This window comes from Arachis ipaensis, chromosome B3, assembly GCF_059453495.1.
Source record: "Arachis ipaensis isolate K30076 ecotype BB chromosome B3, ASM5945349v1, whole genome shotgun sequence".
NCBI lineage: Eukaryota > Viridiplantae > Streptophyta > Magnoliopsida > Fabales > Fabaceae > Arachis > Arachis ipaensis.
The window spans coordinates 129506232-129527655 of record NC_142438.1 but is presented as its reverse complement, the minus strand read 5'-3'; the positions used below and the strand labels follow the sequence as shown (position 1 = coordinate 129527655).

Below are 21424 nucleotides of genomic sequence, written 5' to 3'. Positions count from 1 at the left end.
CTATCTGAACTCTGAGTTCCTATAGATGCCAATCATTCTGAACTTCAATGGATAAAGTGAGATGCCAAAACTATTCAAGAGGCAAAAAGCTACAAGTCCCGCTCATCTGATTGGAGCTATGTTTCATTGATAGTTTGGAATTTATAGTATATTCTCTTCTTTTTATCCTATTTGATTTTCAGTTGCTTGGGGACAAGCAACAATTTAAGTTTGGTGTTGTGATGAGCGGATAATTTATACGCTTTTTGGCATTATTTTTAGTATGTTTTTAGTAGGATCTAGTTACTTTTAGGGATGTTTTTATTAGTTTTTATGTTAAATTCACATTTTTGGAATTTACTATGAGTTTGTGTATTTTTCTGTGATTTTAGGTATTTTCTGGCTGAAATTGAGGGACTTGAGCAAAAATCAGATTCAGAGGTTGAAGAAGGACTGCTGATGCTGTTGGATTCTGACCTCCCTGCACTCGAAGTGAATTTTCTGGAGCTACAGAACTCCAAATGGCGCGCTTCCAATTGCGTTGGAAAGTAGATATCCAGGGCTTTCCAACAATATATAATAGTCTATACTTTTCTCGAGTTTAGATGACGCAAAAGGGCGTTGAACATCAGTTCTACGCTGTAGTCTAGAGTTAAACGCCAGAAACACGTCACGAACCAGAGTTGAACGCCAAAAACACGTTTCAACTTGGAGTTCAACTCCAAAAGAAGCCTCTGCACGTGTAAACTTCAAGCTCAGCCCAAGCACACACTAAGTGGGCCCCGGAAGTGGATTTATGCATCAATTACTTACTTCTGTAAACCCTAGTAGCTAGTTTAGTATAAATAGGACTTTTTACTATTGTATTTACATCTTATGATTTTTAGTCAACTTTGGATCATATTGATCACGTTTGGGGGCTGGCCATTCGGCCATACCTGAACCTTCATCACTTATGTATTTTCAACGGTAGAGTTTCTACACTCTATAGATTAAGGTGTGGAGCTCTGCTGTTCCTCATGATTTAATGCAAAGTACTACTGTTTTTCTATTCAATTCAACTTATTCCGCTTCTAAGATATCCATTCGCACCCAAGAACATGATGAATGTGATGATTATGTGACGCCCATCATCATTCTCACTTATGAACGCGTGCCTGACAAACACTTCCGTTCTACATGCAAACAAGCTAGAATGAGTATCTCTTAGATATCTAATACAGAGGACCGAGTCCGAGATATTAGAATCTTCGTGGTATAAGTTAGAACCCATGGATGGCCATTCCTGAGATCCGGAAAGTCTAAACCTTGTCTGTGGTATTCCGAGTAGGATCTGGGAAGGGATGGCTGTGACGAGCATAAAACTCACGAGTGCTGGGCGTAGTGACAGACGCAAAAAGAGGGTGACTCCTATTCCAGTATGATCGAGAACCTCCAGATGATTAGCCGTGCCGTGACAGAGCATTTGGACCTTTTTCACAGAGAGGATGGGATGTAGCCATTGACAACGGTGATGCCTTACAGAAAGCTTGCCATGGAAAGGAGTAGGAATGATTGGATGAAGACAGCAGGAAAGCAGAGGTTCAGAGGAACGAAAGCATCTCTATACGCTTATCTGAAATTCTCACCAATGATTTACATAAGTATCTGTATCTTTATTTTCTGTTTATTTATTATTATTATTCGAAAACTCCATAACCATTTGATATTTGCCTAACTGAGATTTACAAGATGACCATAGCTTGCTTCATACCAACAATCTCTGTGGGATCGACCCTTACTCACGTAAGGTTTTATTACTTGGACGACCCAGTGCACTTGCTGGTTAGTTGTGCGAAGTTGTGAAGTTATGTTTGGACCATGGTATTGTGCATCAGTTTATTGGCGCCATTGCCAGGGAGAGAACGAACAACAAAATGTTACCTAACCTGAGTAACAATTTCGCATACCAATACCCCTAGGTGGAATGGTTGTGGAAGACTTACATTTTGACTTTGATCAATAATCTTTACAAGAGATAGTAGTGAGCTAAAGCAATTAGCGTACATGGAATATGCCAATATATGGTTCAAAGAACCATGAATGGAAGTGAAGTTAAGTTTTAGAGAGTTAAAATGTGATGAAGAATGAGTAGGTTATTAGTGACAGGTTCTATGAAATACTATGAGATCTATGCGATTAGCGAATTTAAAGAAGGTAATAGGATTGAAATCAGTTCAAGTGATGTAGATCATGTGCTAGATGAAGCTAAGTATAGTGGTAGTAATGATAGACTGGTATAAGCAAGGTTGTCGAACTCACGAGTCTAAGTAAACTAGTGGAGCTGACCTAGACTCGACTCGCGAGTTAACTCGTAGACTCGTACGAGTTCACCTGTTATGATATATATATATATATATATATATATATATACATACATACATAATGTATATTTACTCAATTCTAACCCTTCAAAATTAATAATATCAATCTTAAAACACATAATAAATTAAAATAGTAGCATACATTATAACAAATATTTTAAAATACACATTCAAATCCTCTATAATTATTCTTATACAAATACAACATAAAACACACAAAATTAAAAATTCTAAATTTGTAATACTAAATCTTTAATTGAACATTGAACAATATCAAATAATCAAATTAACTCTAATCAAAATAATTAATTACTAATTAGCCATGAATGAATGAACCATCTAGCCATCTAAAATAAACGATAAGCAATAGGCTAAACTTAGAAGCAATAAAATTTAAAAATAAAAAAAAAACTAAATCAAGAAGCAAATGCTCAAAAAAGGGGCAAAAGGCATACAAAAAATAGAGGATACAGAAGAAAAGAAGGGGCAAAGTCCCAGCAACAGCAGATCGAAGACAAGGGTGCAGCAGGCAGCGGTGATAAGGGTGCAGCAGTAGCACGAATCGACGGCGACAAAGTCATGGATTTCACGACGGTGCAAACCAGAGCAGAGATAGGACTGTAGGAGAAGTAGTCGAACTCGTGAACGGTGATAGCATGATGGAGTTGCGGATAGTGGAGATGTGAAGAAATACAAAGCAGAGGACAACATAGATAAAATTCACAAAGACAATGGTGCAAATCAGAGCAGAGGTAGTAGATACAGGCGAACATCGGCAGCTCGACGGGGAACAGCGACTGCGGCAGAACATGGAGAAAGTGAGACTTGAGAGAAACAATGCAGATGAGTGAGTTGTTAGTGAGCTTTCTTTCATTCTTTGGGAGTGTTATCATAACCCTAATAAAAAAAGTGTTATTTTGGTTTCAAAATGACGTTTTTTTGAGAAAAAATGAAGAAAAACACAAACTCGCTAACTCAGTCCTAAACTCACGAGTTTGTCCGAGTTTGACCGAGTCTAGCCAAGTCTAGCCGAGTTTACTCAGGATAGAGTCTATGTCCGAGTTAACTCGTTTCCATATCTAAACTCGTAAAACGAGTTTACGAGTTAACTCGAGAGTTTGACAACAATGGTCCCATCGTACTTCATGTCAGTCGGCTTGTCGAAACCCTTTGGTAGCTTGGCCTTCAGGATTCTCTCGATGAACAGGGTGACTCCTATTATCATGTGCTCGCTTCTTGTTCGCTTGGAATCCCGTCGGTGTCTTCTGTCATCGTCATCGCGTCGACGCTCTGGCTCTCGGGAAACGCTGCAGTTTTACCGTTTCTTGTGTCACCGTTCAGGTGACCTTTTGTTCTTGGTTTCTCGCCGTGATCAGCTCTTGGAGGTTGCTTGGCTTACGTGTTCTGGCTGGTATCGCTCTTTGGACGCGACTCGGCCCTCAAGGATTTTACTCTTTGGTAGAGCTCTTGGATTATCTGAATTGCTTTCTCTCCTAAGCTATCAGGCGCTCGGGCCTTATCAAGGTGGTGATCGTCTTCTTTTGGTCATTGCCTGACAGGGGTTGGTTGGGCGGTGCACGGTGTTGGTTATCCTCCCAAGGGTCGGGGGGACGTTGCTCCACAGTTCGGACATTGGATTGTTTGGGTCTGACTCATGGTGATGGCTTGAAGATTGCTCCTCGAAATTCTCCGTCATATCGCCAAGACTTGACAAGTCCCCACAGACGGTGCCAATGTACAAGAAGTTGCTGGTATGGGTTGTGAGATGGATCGGGGACTCACCAGCCAAGGGAGTGACGAGATCGAACTTTTGGAGTAGGGGTGGCAAATGGGCCTAAATCCGCCAGGCAGGCCCGCATAACCCACCAAAAAAGACGGGACGGACTGAAAAATTGGGACCGCCAAAGAGCAAGCCTAACCCGCATCGCTTAAACTGCGAGCTTTGGCGGGATTTGGCAGGGCAGGGCGAGCTTCTCCGCCGGGCTTAGTTTTTTTTGTAAGGGGGTATTTTTGCAATTTTTTTGCCAAAATCCAACTTCCTCCAACCCAACTTACAAGAGTATGAAGATGAAAATTGAGTGTTTTGGAATATGTTTATATTGTTTTCGAGACAATATTTATAATTATGTTTTGGATTATGTTTATTTTGCTTTGGAGAGAATATTTATAATTATAATTTGGATGAAAATTTGGTTTATAATTATGTTTATTAAATATTTAGAATTACAAAGACTTTAATTTTTTGAATATAAAAAATATAATTTTTTTATGCCTTTAAAAATTATAAATTTATTAATATGGTTGTGAAATTATATATATTATTTAGTAGTTAATAGTAAAAAAAAGAGGAGCTTTGGCGGGCTTAGCCCGCCAGCCCGCAGTTAGGCGGGGCGGGGTGGGATTCTAGGACCGCCTCACTAGGTGGGGCGGGACGGGCCAGCCCGCCAAAGGGCGGGCTTCTGGCGGAGTGGGGCGGTGCGGGCTTCCCTGCTTCCACCCCTATTCTAGAGTGGCGTGGGGTGGTACCTGCAATGACACTTCGACACTCAACTCAGAATGTATCTTAGAGGTGTGTGTGCGAATTAGGATTTCAAATGTCGTCGCTTAGGATTTCAAATGTGTTCCTCTCCAGATTAAAAGGCTAAGGTTTAGTTGTAGTCATGGGCACTTCAACAGCAGGTATGAACACTGTAAATAGTGGTTCTTCATGTAGTCGCGAGAAAAGAAATGATGGGTGTGAGGAGAGTTGGAGCACAAGGATGAGTTCTGGTGGAAGCAGCCTAGAAGGAGCGGCAAAAAGGTGGAAGAAAAATTTTGTTTTGCCTATGTGCAATTGTGGCACTTACGCCATCTTATTTGAATTCGGCACTTTGCAGAATCCAAGGAGGCTTTATTTTTGTTGTTCTTAAGGTAAGTTCTATGTTATAGTTGATGTTTGTGAAAGATTTGGTGTTATATGGAGTTTAATAGCAAGTATCTTGTAGACTAAAGCGCCACATTGCAAAATTTTGCTTGGCTGGATAAGTATATTGCATCCTTCAATGTTGATGAAGTGTCCACAAAACATGAAGTTGTAGACCTAATGAAAAAGATGGAAGAAAGGATTGCAAAGCTAGAGTTGAAGATTGTTGAATACAAGAATGTTGAACATTTTAGTGGTGGTGTTCACATGTGCAAAGTGGTTGGGGTTATTTTCATATGCTTTGTATTAGCAATGAGGTTTAGTTTAGTTGCTAGTTGATGATGTTAGAAAGATTTCTCAGTGCTTTGTTAGTACTGTTTTGTTAATAGTTTGTAATTAGTGCTACTTGAGTATACATAAGTAGCTTTGGCTATGTCATTGTGATCAACTATGTTCCTGGATTAATTGACAATTTCTAATTATATAGTCATCCTGTCACATTTGAGGAAGTAGGTATCAATTTAGAAGGTTTTAATTGTTAACAGCAAGGCTTTAACAAAGTGACACAATTGTGCTAGATGATCATTTCAAAATAACATAAAAGTTTCCAAGTGTTACTCACAAACCATGTGAGGTACTAACCAAAATGAACTACATATGACTTCACAGGCTGTCACAAATTTTACAAGTTTAATATTAGCAAAAGAAAAACACAAACATAGCACAAACATAAAGTAACTGAATCCATGTCTTAAAAGATAATCATCCTAAAAAACTACATCTGTTTAGGTGGCCTAAAAGTTGGTGTTGGAATGAACTTGAATAGTCTTGAGGAGGTCCCTCCACTTACTGCAGCTAATGTTTCCTTGGATATTGCTTCAGGTTTGTTTGGTGCAGGTTGGTTTGTGGTGGACTGGGAACCCTTAGTTGATGTAGGCTGAACCACGGTTGGTCCATGAGTTGGTGCAAGCTTAGTAGATCCATGAGTTGTTGATGGTTTAAAATTCAAAGGAGCTGCTGGCCTAAAAATCCTTTACTTGGGCTTGAACCTATGAGTTGGCTGGGATGGTGATGCATGTTTATGTTAAGGTTCCTATACATTAACAAGAACAGTTATTGATGAGTTTATTTTTGAATTACCTACAGAACAATATATCCGTTTAAGTTGACAATATAATAGGAACTTACCACCGTGGGAGCAGACTGAGTGACTGGAATTTCCTCTTGTGCATTTTGTGGGGGCATTGGGCCTCTTTGGCATCTTCTTCTTATTCTTCCTAGCCTTAGCCTATGTCAGCCCAAAAAAAATTGGTCAAAGTATGAAAATACTCAGATACCTATACCCTAATCAGATCACAATATAAACAGCCAATTCTTACCATTTTCTCATCTGGTGTTGGCTTGTGAGGCTCAGAGTCATTTGGCTAGGCACTTGTGCTCCTCCCTGAAACAACATCCACATAGTGTCACACTACTACTTTGAGAAACAGATTTGCATATTAAGAGTAAGTAAGGTGTAGAATTTTGTACCTGAGATGGAGGAGCATCAGTTGATATGGAAATATCAACATTAGGTTGGTCTGGGCTAACAACTACAAGTGCTAAATTGTTTCTCTTTTACTTTCTTCTTTTTGGCTATCAATTAGAATTTTTAGGAGCTTCCTTGTAGGTTTGTAGTAGTGACCCTTCTTTCCACACTTGCTGCAGGTAACTTGAAAGATTCTCCTCACTTTGTCTTCATTGGCTGGTGGAGGAGGTTGAGCAGCTTCTCTTCTCTTCATCCTTGGTCGACTTACAGGCTTCACAATTCTAGGAGCATCAGACTTCAACAAATCAGTTGGCTCCTATAACTCTTCACTATTCACAGGGAGGTTTTAGTCCCATTCACAACTTCGTTCTACCACCTGGTACTGTGCCATGACATGTCAGACAATAACGGACACGTCACATGGGCAGCCCATTGGCATCCGGTGATAAGAGTCGATGTGTATATTCCTTTGCATGGATAAGAGTCTGGATTAAATAGCAGAAAAATCAAGATGCGTGTCGTCCCTCGGGTAAAAGGTCAGAGGCCGAAAAAAGTTATTTACACCTTAAATTAATTATAATCATAGTAGAAGCATACCGACTACCAAGAATGAAACTAGACGTCAGCCGAGCCAGAGTGCAAAGACTGAACTGCCCCTGGTGGGATGCACCCCTGCACGCTGAGATTTAAGCATGGTTCTGAAAACCAGACCGAATTGTCTGGTTGAACCGGTCTGACCGGAAACCGGTGCTGTAAACAGTTCGGTCCATCACTAAAAACCGCTCATGATAGAATCGGAGAGAAACTACTGAGCCAGTCAAGAATCGACCGGTTGGAACGGACTGATAACCGGCCATTTGCCTAATACTACGTCGTTTTCTAAGGGGAAAAAAAAGAAAGAAGAAGAACGCGTTGCCTCTCTTTCGTTCCTTTCTTACTTTCATTCATTTCTTCACCCAAAGAAAATAAAAAGGAAAACCTATCTAGCCTCCACCGCCGCCGAACTGAGTGACCCACTACTGCCGTCCGTGGCCATTCAAGGAGTCTCTCTTTGTACTATTGGCGTTATCCAAGTCGAACCTCCGGTTTTCTGTCTTTTTCCTCGCTCGGCGCCCATCCTTCATCGGATTCGTCTTGCTCGCCGTCGTCCTGTCGCCGTTGCCGTCGTCTCGTCGGCCTCTCGAAGGTTAGTGGCTTTGGTGTGCACTTGTTCTTCATTTTTCGTTTTATTCCCTGCTCTGTGTTCTGAAATTAACAAATCATTGAATGATTATAGGGTTTTGTGTTTTTGTTCAAATCATTGATTTGCTCTGGCTTTGGTGTGCTGCTGCTGTGGGTTCTGGGTTCTAGTGTGCTATTGTGTGTTTTGTGGCTCTGCTGTCCTGCTGCTGCTTGGTGTTTTTGTTGAAATCATTGAATGATTATTTGTTAAAATTTTATAGTCAGGTGTTAATGTGCTTTAAACTGGCCAGTTGCTGGGCATTGGGTACCCAGTTGCTGTGCTGCTGCTTGTAATTACTTTATATTCAGTTAGGTCTCATGATATTGAACACGGTTTGTAATTACTTTACATCCACAGGGGGAGCATTGCATAATCTCATGTTAACAACAGAGACAAAAAGTTCACCTCACTACACTATATAATCATGCATCCAGGCTCATATATGTTTTCAGTTAGTTTGTAGTTTTGTACTATAAGTGACTTGTACATATCATCGTAAAAGGAAAAAATAACACTGGTTACAATTGTTTGTTGAAAATGTGCAAACTTAAGTCATGAAAGTTGCTTGTATAATGTGAGATCTCAATGTGAATAAGTAGCTTTGCATTGTACCAGTGTTTTTAAATGGCAGTTATGGCGGCACCATAATGGTATGGCGTGGCGGGTTTTGACCCTGCCGCCATTTACTGGGCGCCGCGATGGGTTGTAACGTGGGGCGCCATGGCGGTCGCAATTGCGGTGGCGCCATGGCGGAACGCGATCTGTATGGCAGAAATAGCGGGGGTTTTCGGGTTTTCCAAAAAAATCTGAAGGTGGTTTGGGTAATTTAAGAAACCTAAGTTAGATCCCACTAACCACTAACCCTAATAATCAGCCCCTCATTCAAAAACTCCCTCCTCTGCCTCTTTTTCAAAAAAAACCCTCTCTTCGTCTCTGTTCTCTCATCTCTGCGACCCAGATTTCTGCACCTGCCATCCATCGCCGCCGCTCATCTAGCCGCCCGCCGCACCGCCCGTCTCTGTTCTCTCATCACTTCTGTTCTCTCATCATTGCTGCTCATCACCTGTTCATCATTGCTGGTTCGTACAACGTGTTTCATCTTCTCTGCTCCTATTTTTTTCTTTTCTCTCTTCCCTACTGCCCCTTCTTTATCAATAATCAGTGTTAAACTTCTCTTCTTTCAGTTTTGTTCCATTCAGTTCACTATGCCCACTTCTAGACAAGCCCTTGATGTTTTATGTCTTCTATTTTATGTTTTATGTCTTCTATTTTATGGTTTGCTTATGACTTTTGAGTTATGATTTGAACTTGATGTTATGTTTATTTGCTAAATTTGCTACTATATTTGCTATATTAATTGGATATTTTATGACTAGAAAGTTGCTTATATAGATAGATTTTATAGTTTATTATCTTTGTAATTTTTCTGTATGTTTTTTTGTACAAATATGTGTATTTTTTAGGTAATCCGCCATTTTCCGCAACGCCATCCACTATAACTTTATGGCGGATTTTTGGCTCACCGCCATGAGCCGCCATCCGCAATCAAAAACTATGCATTATATTCAATGATTATTTGAACCTTCAGTTGTCTTTTCCATTTCTATGTTATTAATTCATCTCTACATGTTGCTTGAGGTATTCTAAAATAGATCAAAAGGCACTATTGTGTCATGTCTTACCTATTTGTCAAGTATATTAGTATATTTTGTAATATTAATGTATTTATGCGATGAACTCCAATTATTTGTAATATTAAGGAGATGGATTCACCATTAATATGTACAAGGTTTGTTCAATTTGTTTGATCTTTTTTTATTCTTTGCATTAGGAAAGAGACGAAAGAGATATTTTTGTCTGAATGACAGTGTTGTCATGAGACAAAAAGTGGGTTGAGTTAGCTACACCCAAAACCACACACTTTCATATACAACAACAAACAACAACAAAGTCTTGTCCCACTAAGTGGGGTCGGCTACATGAATCAAACGACGCCATTGTGCTCTGTCATGTATCATGTCTACAGAGAGACCATTTACATGTAGATCTCGTTTGACCACCTCATGGATGGTCTTCTTAGGTCTTCCTCTGCCTTTCGCCCTTTGTCCATCTTCCATCTCATCCACCCTCCTGACTGGATGTTCTATCGGTCTTCTTCTCACATGTCCAAACCACCTGAGACGCGATTCAACCATCTTTTCCACAATGGGTGCTACTCCGACTCTCTCCCTTATATCTTCATTTCTTATTTTATCCAATCGCGTATGACCACTCATCCATCTCAACATCTTCATCTCTGCCACACTCAGCTTATGTTCGTGCTCCCCTTTAGCCGCCCAACACTCCGTACCATACAGCATAGCCGGTCTTATAGCGGTGCGATAGAATTTACCTTTTAGTTTTAAAGACACTTTTTTGTCGCATATAAAACCAGATGCACTCTGCCATTTTGACCAACCTGCTTGGATCCTATGATTTACATCATGTTCAATCTCTCCATTATCCTGTATGATGCACCCAAGATACTTAAAACTTTTAACTTTTCGTAGGATGTTTTCTCCAATCTTCACCTCTATATTGGGGTTTTCCCTTCTCAGACTGAACTTACATTCCATATATTCCGTCTTGCTACGGCTTATGCACAGACCATACACTTCTAGAGCTTCTCTCCATAACTCCAACTTCTTATTTAGGTCTTCCCTTGACTCTCCCATAAGGATGATATCATCGGCAAAAAGCATGCATCATGGCACAGGCTCTTGGATGTGCTCTGTGAGTACTTCTAAGACTAATGTGAAAAGGTATGGACTTAAGGATGATCCCTGGTGTAATCCTATACCAATAGGAAATTCCTCTGTCACACCACCTTGAGTCTTCACACTAGTTGTGGCCCCATCATACATGTCTTTAATTGCTCGAATATATGCGATCCTTACTCTCCTCTTTTCTAAAACCTTCCATAAGACCTCCCTTGGTACCCTATCATACGCTTTTTCCAAATCAATAAACACCATATGTAAATCCCTTTTATTACTACGATACCTCTCCATCATCCTTCTTAATAGGTATATCGCTTCAGTGGTAGATCTGTCTGTCATAAATCCAAATTGGTTCTCTGTTACTTGTGTCTCTTTTCTCAACCTCCGTTCTATCACCCTTTCTAAATTGGTTCTCTGTTACTTGGTATATCACACTTTCATATACATGGTTGATTATTTATCTCTAGTCAATGAATTTATAGAAACCACGGCAAGAAATTTAAGCCACTAAAAGTTGAAAAGAGGGATATTTCATCTAGTGTTTTAAATTTGAAAAGTATTTTAAGATTTATATTAGATTATAATTATATTTTAGGATGTTTATTTATAATTTATTTATTATTTTATTCTAAAATAATTTTTTCGGTTAAACTACAGTTGAACCGATTGGACTAATAAACCAATAAACCAGTGTCTAGAGTAATTTGATGACCGGTCCAATTCTCAAAACCTTGTATTTAAGTAAAGAAGCTATGGAATAGCAGAAGCACCAGAACACCGCGAAACGCCGCGGCGCCGGGTTTCCCAGCTGAAGTGAGGTGAAATGGGGGGCAATAACAGAAACAGGAGATTCAAAAATCAACGCAACCATCACCCTCACTCGTCTCGAGACCATCAACTCTTACTGTAACTTCATCTTTCTCATCTCTCTTTCCTTTTTCTTTTTCTTTTCGGTGTTCGTAATTGACGCGGTTTTTGTTGCCTCGATCTATTTCAGAGACGATGATGCTCAGTCCTCTTCTGTTCAAGGTGCCTAACTGCCTATACATTCCATTTCTACTTATTTTATTTCTCAATGGAATCCAATATCTTCCTTGTTTTCAAGTGCGTGATATCTTTAATTTTTTTTTTCTCTTTTTCTGATAATCAAAGGGGCATGAAGCCCCATCTGTTATCCTCCCTATGAATGAAACTCTGCATGTTTTTTAGTTGCAGAAACAGTTGAGGTGGAGGAGCAGCAGGAGCAGGAGATGACGAAACCCAAAATAAAGCTTGCAATGTGGGTATGCATTCTCCCAATTTATTCCTATGTTCATCTCAATTCAAATGCTTGTTTCTGTGGTTAATTAGTGACATGTACGGGGAATGTTCCTATTTGTGAAGTATATAAATCTCAATTTGCATATTTGATTATTTGTAATGATGGAACTTTAAATTCTTTATGTGATTGGTTCTCATGTTGTCGACTCAGGATTTTGGGCAATGTGATATCAAAAGATGCACAGGTCGCAAGTTATCAAGACTGGGTATGTTAAAGGCAAGTACTTGTTCTCTTTTTCTTATACTTTCTTTTTTCTTCCCTTCATTCTTTGATTACTTTCTAAATATGATATGATTACGTGTACATACAAATTTATATGGATAGCCATGAGCATGCATATATAAAAATACTTTAGTGTGTATGCTGAGTAGTCCTGACACCTAGCTTTGAATGAGTTGTTTCAGGAGTTACGAGTTAGTAATGGATTTGGAGGCATTGTTTTAAGGTACTTCCTCATTAACTTTCTTTTGTTTTCCCACTATATGTCTGAAGAATGTTATTGTTGCTAGAACATTATTTATTTTCATGTTATTTATATCATAAGTTCATAACATGTTAGCATGAATATGATTAGTGATTATCTCTTGTAATTATGGTTTGACAGTCCTGTTGGAAAGCAATGTGTCTCAAGAGAAGATTCCTCTTTAATAAAGCTGAAAGGATTGGCTGTTGTGGATTGCTCTTGGGCACGCTTAGATGATGTGCCTTTTGTGAGGCTGCGGTGCACTGCTCCTCGCCTCTGTATGAACTTATCTACTGACATGACTATATTTACATTTGCTTAGTGATCTTGGCTATCAATGCTTGTTTGTGTATGCTACTCTGTTCAAATATACTATGTATTGGAACATCTGAGCTTGACTCAAATACTGCTATAGTTCTCCATGACGTTTAAAATTTTCTTCTAGCACAAATTCATTTAATCTTTCTTACCTGTTTATAAGTTGCCTCTCAACTATTACCGGTGTGGGGTTGTAATGATTACTTTCTAATATTTTCTGTTTATGGCAGTGCCATGGCTTGTAGCAGCAAATCCAGTAAATTATGGTCGGCCATGTCAGCTATCATGTGTAGAGGCCTTATCTGCTGCTTTAATAATATGGTACCAAATATCCTTATCCGTGATTTAGATAATATCTTTCTTTTTGGTGTTTTTTCAACCCTGCCCCCCCCCCCCCCTTCTCTCTCTCTCTCTCTCCTCTTAACCCAAAAGAAAAATATGGATATCTTGTCAGGAACTGTCTGTGTGGGCTTATTTGCTACGAGATTGCTATTGCATGGTCTTAGCTTAATAAATTGACTTTGCACTTTGCAGGAGGCATACCTTTACCGTTATATTAGTTTTCCTCCTATTTTGCTTGGTTATTAAGAACTAAACATTAATTCAAAATTTTTTCTTTGCCTTGCAGTGGGGAAGATGAATCAGCAGATCTGTTGCTTGACAAGTTCAAATGGGGCCATGCTTTTTTGTCCCTGAACCGGTATGATTGACAATTTATTATGGTTATTATGTAATTATGTTTTATCAAGATGTTATTTACTTTTGATATTAATTTGACATTGGTTGCATGTAGCTTCATAAGCTCCTTGGTATTCATAAATATCTATTATTAATCAATCAATCCAGGGAATTACTGAAGGCGTACTCCAAATGCCAAAATAGTGTTGATATTATTGCTGTTCAAAATGCTTGGCTGTCACAAGAGAGTCAGATTCCAAGGGCCCCTGCTGATACTAAAGGTATGCCTTTTCTTTTTAACCCCAAAAAAATAAAGGCCATAATTAGTTAATGTTCAATAAGGAGGGTTAGCCGGTGTAATCATAATTTTTCTGCCTTGTCTCATTCTGGGAGTCATTGTTTCTAGCAATGGGAGTAAGACGTACATCTGATCTCTAAACCTCATATTAGTTATGAGGATCTGAATTCAACTACTCTGCCTTCAGGTTGTTGGCTATCACGATTAAAATTCCATCTGTTAAATCTACTTTAGCAGTATATCTGTATGTTTAATGAGGAAGGTATGCTCTGACCCTGGCATTGTTGATCCAAATAAGGGAACAGAACTAGTGAATATAAGTACACAGCTGATGCAAATCCACAGTGCTCATAATATAACCTTTTGCTTCATATTCTTTATGTTTAAATTGTTTATCATTTTGGTTTCATATGTCTATGTCATAACATCAACTTTTCTGGGGCAGATTGAATAGAAAGTTACTTTCTTCTCAGTTTCAATGTCTTTTACATTGGTTCTTCAAAAGTAATGCATGAAGCCATAAATCCGCTTCTGACTTCTGATACTTTTAACTAATTATACTGTGTTAGTACTGGTTTTTATTTTATTTTATATATAATAAATATTGTTGTATATGTATGGTAACATCGGAAATTATGTCTGGATTAATGAGTTCCGTATCTTCTGCTGTTGCATGCACATAGTTGAGAGTGAGGATAAAGGCTCCTCTGATTCTGAAGATGGCCTTCCACCTCTTGAAAAAAATATGAACCATTTGAACTTGGTAAATAGTGATGAGGAAAGTGAGTAGATGCATTTTGAGTCTCTTAATACGATATTGCTGAGACCTATGACCATGCCGCGGAATCAGAATAAGCTGGAGGTGTGCAAGCAAAAAGAATGGTTTTGCAGCAAAGCACTTTGGCTGACAAAAGATGTGTACTATCATCATCTGTGGCCTATACTTGCCATTTCCTTTGGTAACATAATTATTTATATTGTATTTTAAATATGAACGTATGACCATATTAGGTTTCGATTTTGAACGTGTAAATTTGTTTGTTATCCTAGTTCTTTATAGTTATGAGAGTTTTTAGAGTCCAAAGCGTTCATTTTATATTAATTCTTTCTTTTTAGGTCAACGTCTTCATTCTATATACACTCTTAGGGTAAGATTTATGATTATTTTACTTAAAAAACTTACATATGGAGTTATAGTGATTACTAAGACAGAGGGCCCGGTATAAATTCTTTTCTAAATTTTGCATTCTTCCTGCAATCGCTTTAGCTTTGTACCAAAGTATTCTGTGAATTTGTGCTAACATTTACAGCTAATGGAGAAAGCAGTATGACGGTGGGAAAGACAAATGAAAAACGGATTTTTTGTTTTAATAAATAATTTAAATATTTTATTATCGGATATAGGTAGTTTGTAACATTTATCAATTTTGATTTTATCATGTAAACGAATTATGTAAAAGAAAAAATAAAAACTAGTAAATATACTACTAATTATTTATATCTATAAATAAAATATTTAAATTATTTATTTTAAGAAAATTCCAATGAAAAACAACTTGGAAAAAAAAATTGTAAAATACGCCATATCGGAACAAATTAACTACAATAATAAAGATCAATACATCATTGACGTTGACAAAAATCAGCTATATATGACTATTATTACTGTCATTAAAGCAATTTTTCATAAAATCGATAAGGTCAGTGTTACTGTGTAGATATCCAAAATTTTTATATATATTAGTGAGATTGGACTTTGTCTATAATAATGGAACCCGCATTAATGAACAAATTATTATAACCAAAAAATTTTTTCTTCTTCCAATTTTTCGAGCCTCTTATTCATTTTTATTGTCCGTAGATCTTCTTTCTCCTAATTCTTTCCACTCTACTAATGAAGAATTTATAAGAATTGTCAAATCCATATCGCCTAGTTGTTCTCGAATAGCACCCGCTTCATTAAAAATTTTTCTATTTCGAAATGTATCGAAATCCTATATAGTAAAAAAAAAAAGTGGATCTCACCTGAATCGCTCCATCTATCCTCTTGAGGAGAAGTTTGGTTTCAAACCCCGGTTCAAACAGGAAAAGTACGCCATGCTAATGTGCTTTGGATGATCCACATCTTAGGGTCAAGCGCCGATGAGCACATTGAACTATCCATGTGGCTGAGAGTCCTCACAGTCCAGGCACAACGACGCAATTATCAGGGGCGCGCTCTATCACTGAGCTAATAGCCCGTCGTATGGGCCTCCCGCTGAGGGCCGCTGTGCCAAAAGCGAGAAAAATCTCATTCATCTCTTTCTTTTTTTTTTCGCCCCATGCATCTGAATTGTTGTAGAAAAAAATACTGACACTAGCAAAAAGTTTCAAAGTTTGTGTCTCATTTTAATTAAATCCATTAGTTTTTAATTTTTTATTGTAGAAGAGGCTATAGGTTTTTCAAGGAGCATCTGGGTGTTATGGAATAACCCCATTTTAAAATTAAGCCTCTAAAACTATTTCACCAATATATTCACTTAGAATTAACAAACACCAAACTTAGAAAATGGACTCTAACGACTGTCTCGGCCCTAGGAGAGTATCAAAAAGGAGTTTTTGACAAAATTAAAAAATATGCTGATGGAACTCAGGATCCTTGGATGCTATTGGGAGATTTTAACGAAATTGCTGAAGTGGGGGAAAAGAAGGGAGGGACTAGAATTGATGATCATGCTTGTCGAAAGTTTAGAGAATGGATAAACAAATGCAAGCTCATGGATCTTGGCTTTGTAGGATCGAAGTATACCTGGAAAGGGGGCAAAGGGAAAGACTGGATAGAGTTTTCAAAAGGTTGGATAGAGCTTTAGCTAATGCAGAGTGGATAACAAAATTTGGTGATGCTAGAGTGAAAATCCTTCCAAGAGTGCATTCAGACCATCACCCTTTATTGGCAGTTTTAAGATTGAATCGAATTGATAGAGGGAAAAGCTTTTTCGTTTTGAAACCATGTGGGCTACACATCCAAAATTTAGTGAGTTCATTCAAAGGAGTTGAAACTAAAATAACCATTTTTACCATAACTTGAAAACTCTCACCCAAAAGCTTAAAATTTGGAACAGAGGTCTTTGGTAATGTTCTCAGAAAGAAAAGAAGGATTCTGAACGGGCTGGAAGGTATTCAAAGGAATTACGCATATGGAAGAAACAGTTTTCTTCAGCGATTAGAAAAGGAGCTCTTAGCAGATTTAGAAGAGATTCTGAACCAAGAGGAAATTATGTGGATGCAGAAATCAAGGCAGCAATTTTTTATTGATGGAACCGAAATACGAGATTTTTTCACACGAAGACTATGATTAGAAGGAGAAAAAATAGAATCCTAAAGCTTCGCAACAAAGATCTATACCTAGAAGATAAAGACAACTCTCATGCTTTATTTACGTGAACCACATACCCTCCTTTAGAGGTGATTGATAACAACTCCTTTCAAGAAACTCCTTTGGAGACTGAAATTCAGCAGGCTCTGTTTCACATTGGATCGTTTAAAGCACCGGGGAAAGATGGAGTTTCAGCATTCTTTTTCAAGGAGTATTGGGATACAGTTAAGGAGAATTTTTGCAGATATCTTGAGTTTTTGTGGAGAAATTCAAAAGAAATCAGAGACATTAACCAACACTCTCTTAGCCCTTATCCCCAAAGTGGAACAACCAGAATTTATCACTCAATTTTGCCCTATTGCATTATGTAATGTGGTGTACAAATGTATCACAAAGATTTTGGTGGCTAGAATCAAACCGATGCTTGCTGACCGAATATCTCCCTACCAGTCTAGTTTTGTATTTGGAACAGTCATACATGATAACATTATTATTGCTAAGGAGATCAAACGTGACATGAAGAGGATGAAGGGGAAGAGGAAGTTTATGGCCATCAAAATAGATTTTGAAAAGACTTATGACATACTAGGGTGAAAATTTATTGAGAAAGTTTTGGAAGAGTTTGGGGTGGGAGGACATGCAAAGAGAATTATCATGAACTGTGTCTCAACTGTCTCCTTTAAAGTCTTCTAGAATGGATGCACATCGAAAGAGTTCCAGCCAACACGAGGAGTGAAGCAGGGAGACCCCATATCTCCTTACCTATTTGTGATCACTATGGACAAGCTCTCCCATCTTATAGAGGATAGAGTTATTGAAGGAAGTTGGAAACCTATGGTTGTTGATGCGTGAGCATCTTTCCTATCTTTTCCTAGTGAATTTGCATTCAATTTATCGAGTTTAATCAAGAATTAATTATCTTTTAACCACTATGGATGCTACTTTGAGTCGTGTGCAATTCTGTTTATTTTAGGTAGCATTCGGCTGGATTTGATGGAGTTTCCGCAGAAAAAGAGAAGGCGAATGATGCTGTCAACCCTGACCTCTCTGCACTCAAACCTAAATATCTCGAGCTACAGAGGTCCAATGGACGTGATTTTAGTGGCGTTGGAAAGCTAACTTTCAGAGCTTTCCAACAATGTATAATAGTCTATACTTCTTCTCCAACCACACTGCCAAGGCTGCGCCTAACTTGAGATTTCTCAAGTTAGGCGCAAGACATTAATAAGCATGCACAAGGATTAGGCCACATTCCAAGTTAGGCGCCCAAATTGTCAAGTTAGGCACCAGTTTCACTAACAACACTCCCTGGAGGCTGCCAAGGCTGCGCCTAACTTGAGATTTCTCAAGTTAGGCACAAGACACAACAACAACACGCAAGAGTAGTTAATTCCTTCAAGTTAGGCGCATGATTTACTCAAGTAAGGCACCAATGCTCAAGCATTCCATACCAACACACGCTGCCCACCTCAAGTAAGGCGCAACTTCATGCGAAGTTAGGCGCAAGCTCTCCTTCAATCAAGTGGTCCCCACGCCGTTGCACAAGCCACGCGAGATCTTTATTTATTCTGATTGAACTTTAATTCAATCAAAAATAGGAAAAAGATATTATTTAGTTTTAGAAATTATAGTTTAAATTAATTAGGATTAGATATAAAAGAAAAAAGAAACTTCTCTTCGGGGATTATTCCACCTCATTCCAAATTTACAGTTTAAGAGAGAATCCTAGTTTCCACTCTGAACCATGAGCAACTAAACCTCCACTGTTAAGGTTAGGAGCTCTGTCTATTGTATGGATTGATTCTATTATTTTTCTATTTTAATTCATGTATTGATTCATATAATTCAAGAATTATTTTCGTTCCTTATTTTATGAAATTGGGTGGAACGGAAGTATGACCCTCTTTCTAATTGAGTTCTTGTATAACTTGGAAAAGCTCTTTACTTGAACAACAGCTTGAAAACGCATTCTCCTAAATTTCTAATTATCTGCATTTAACGGGATACGTGACATATAATCCTCTTATATTTGGGTAATTAGGATCTCTGTGGCATATAACTAGAATTGAACTTCACCCTCTAATTGAAATTAATTGACCAAGGAATTGGCAGTTGATGAGAGTTAGAGGAGACTAAAAAGGTCTAAGGAATTAGGGTTTAGTCACATATGGTTTGCCATGAATTAAATCTTGCATGATTAAAATAGTTAGTAAGAAAAGTCAATCAGAAAAATAGATAACTCTGAAGCCTTAACTGTTTCTCCATATATTATTCTCAACTTATTTACTGCCTGCCTTTTGATATTTTGAATCTACTGTTTAATGCTTTTGAACTCTGAAACACCATTTTCTATTTGTCTGACTAAGCCAATCACTCAATCATTATTGCTTGATCCATCAATTCTCGTGGGATCGACCCTCACTCACCTGAGGTATTACTTGGTACGACCCGGTGCACTTGTCGGTTAGTTTGTGGTTATAAATTCCGCACCGGTTGCTGGAAGAGATGGACCACCGATAGCCCACCTACTTTTCATTGATGACCTTCTTATTTTTGCTAAAGCTTTGAAGGCACAAATGAAAGTGATCAATGAAACTTTAGCAGCATTTTGTGATGTATCGGGGCTAAGGATAAATGCATAAAAAACGTCTATATTATTCTCTAGGAACGTGGAACAGAACCTCAGAGGAAAACTAGTCCAGAAGAGTGGATATAAAGAGGTGCCATGCCTTGAAAAATATTTGGGTGCTATGATTACAAATAACAAAAAGGGCAAGGACAACTTTAAAGGTATGCTGGAAAGAATGAAGAAGTTAAATGGCTGGAAGGCTTCTTTTCTCTCCTTTGTAGGACGAGTCACGCTAGCACAGTCAATGATAGCCCTGTCTTTGAACTTTGATATGATGCATATGCAAATTCCTAAAGGGGTCTGCATGGAGATAGAAAAACTACAGAAGAAATTTATATGGGGAGAGGGAGGTAACTTGAGAAAGATACATATGATAAAGTGGGATACTATATACAAAGCCAAAGGAGAGGAAAGACTTGGATTTAGATGAATTGTGGAAATGAATTAGGCTTTCCTCATGAAAGTTTTGTGGAGGTTGTTCAATGAGCAAGATAGTCTATGGACAAATGTCTTGTATAGTAAGTATGGAAGGAACCTAAATTTAATCTATGAAATGAGAAGCGCTTCGACTAATTCACAATTTTGGAGGAGCTTGGTTAAGATTGCAGAAGAGGTCAGAAAAAATATAAGATTTTCTCTAGGGATGGAAGAACCATCAGATTCTGGAAAGACGTGTGAATCAGAGGGGAACCCCTCTAATCAAAACCCTGAATCAGGATTCTATTCAGGAAGGTATGAGAGTTAAAGAATTCATGACTAGGGAAAGCACTTAGGACATACAGAGACTAAGAAAATACATACAGTTTCCCCCTCCCCTCTTCCAAAGAGATGAAAGGGGAAGTGATTCCATAATGTGGACGCTCACTCATGATGGTAATTTTTCTATTCGCATTGCCTACTATTATCTAATCCCCCCTGAACAGCACACAAGATCAAGTTTGGAACCTAATTTGGTCTTGGAATGGACCACCGAGGATAAAATATTTTCTTTGAAAAATCATACATAAAAGAATCATGACAGCAGATAGAAGAAGAAGGATCTTTGGAAGCTCACCTGATTGTTACCGGTGTCATGGAACCCCTGAAAACCATAATCCACGTTCTTAGAGACTGCCCTGTAGCGTCCCAAATTTGGACACAACTCCTTGATCCCTCCAAGATTTAGGAATTCCTTAGAGCTCCCATTGAATATTGGCTAAGGTGGAATCTGTTGGTGCGGAATTCAAAGTCCACAAACTAACCGGCAAGTGCACCGGGTCGTACCAAGTAATACCTCAGGTGAGTGAGGGTTGATCCTGCGAGGATTGAAGGACTAAGTAACAATGGTTAATTGATTTACTTAGTTAGGCAAACAGAAAAGAGTGTTTGAATATTCAAAGAGCATTAAACAATCGTGCAAAAACTAAAATAGTAAAGTAAATGGGTTGGGAGTAAAGTATGGAGAAGGCAGTTAAGGTTTCAGAGTTATCTATTTTTCCGGATTAACTTTTCTTACTAACTATTTTAATTATGCAGGATTTAATTCATGGCAAACTATATGTGACTAGACCCTAATTCCTTAGACCTTTCTAGTCTCTTCTAATTTTCATCAACTGCCAATTCCTTGGTC

At 38.3% G+C, this 21424-nt stretch overlaps 1 protein-coding gene across 3 annotated transcripts; it reads left to right on the top strand.

Annotated features, from left to right (window-relative positions):
* The first annotated feature begins 11491 nt into the window (after positions 1–11491).
* On the top strand, positions 11492–14915 carry LOC107631116 (RNase L inhibitor protein-like protein). Of its 3 annotated transcripts, none has more exons than XM_016334449.3 (10): positions 11492–11659; positions 11751–11782; positions 11963–12036; positions 12225–12290; positions 12479–12519; positions 12679–12815; positions 13086–13176; positions 13484–13555; positions 13702–13814; positions 14515–14915. In XM_016334449.3, exons 1-10 carry the CDS (start codon positions 11577–11579, stop codon positions 14619–14621), a joined length of 816 nt encoding a protein of 271 aa, XP_016189935.1. In that variant the 5' UTR covers positions 11492–11576; the 3' UTR covers positions 14622–14915. The 3 variants fall into 3 exon arrangements, with proteins under 3 accessions (XP_016189935.1, XP_016189936.1, XP_020975041.1); XM_016334450.3 differs by having other exon boundaries at positions 11500–11659; positions 11969–12036; XM_021119382.2 differs by having other exon boundaries at positions 11522–11659; positions 11751–11857.
* Positions 14916–21424: the final 6509 nt, after the last annotated feature.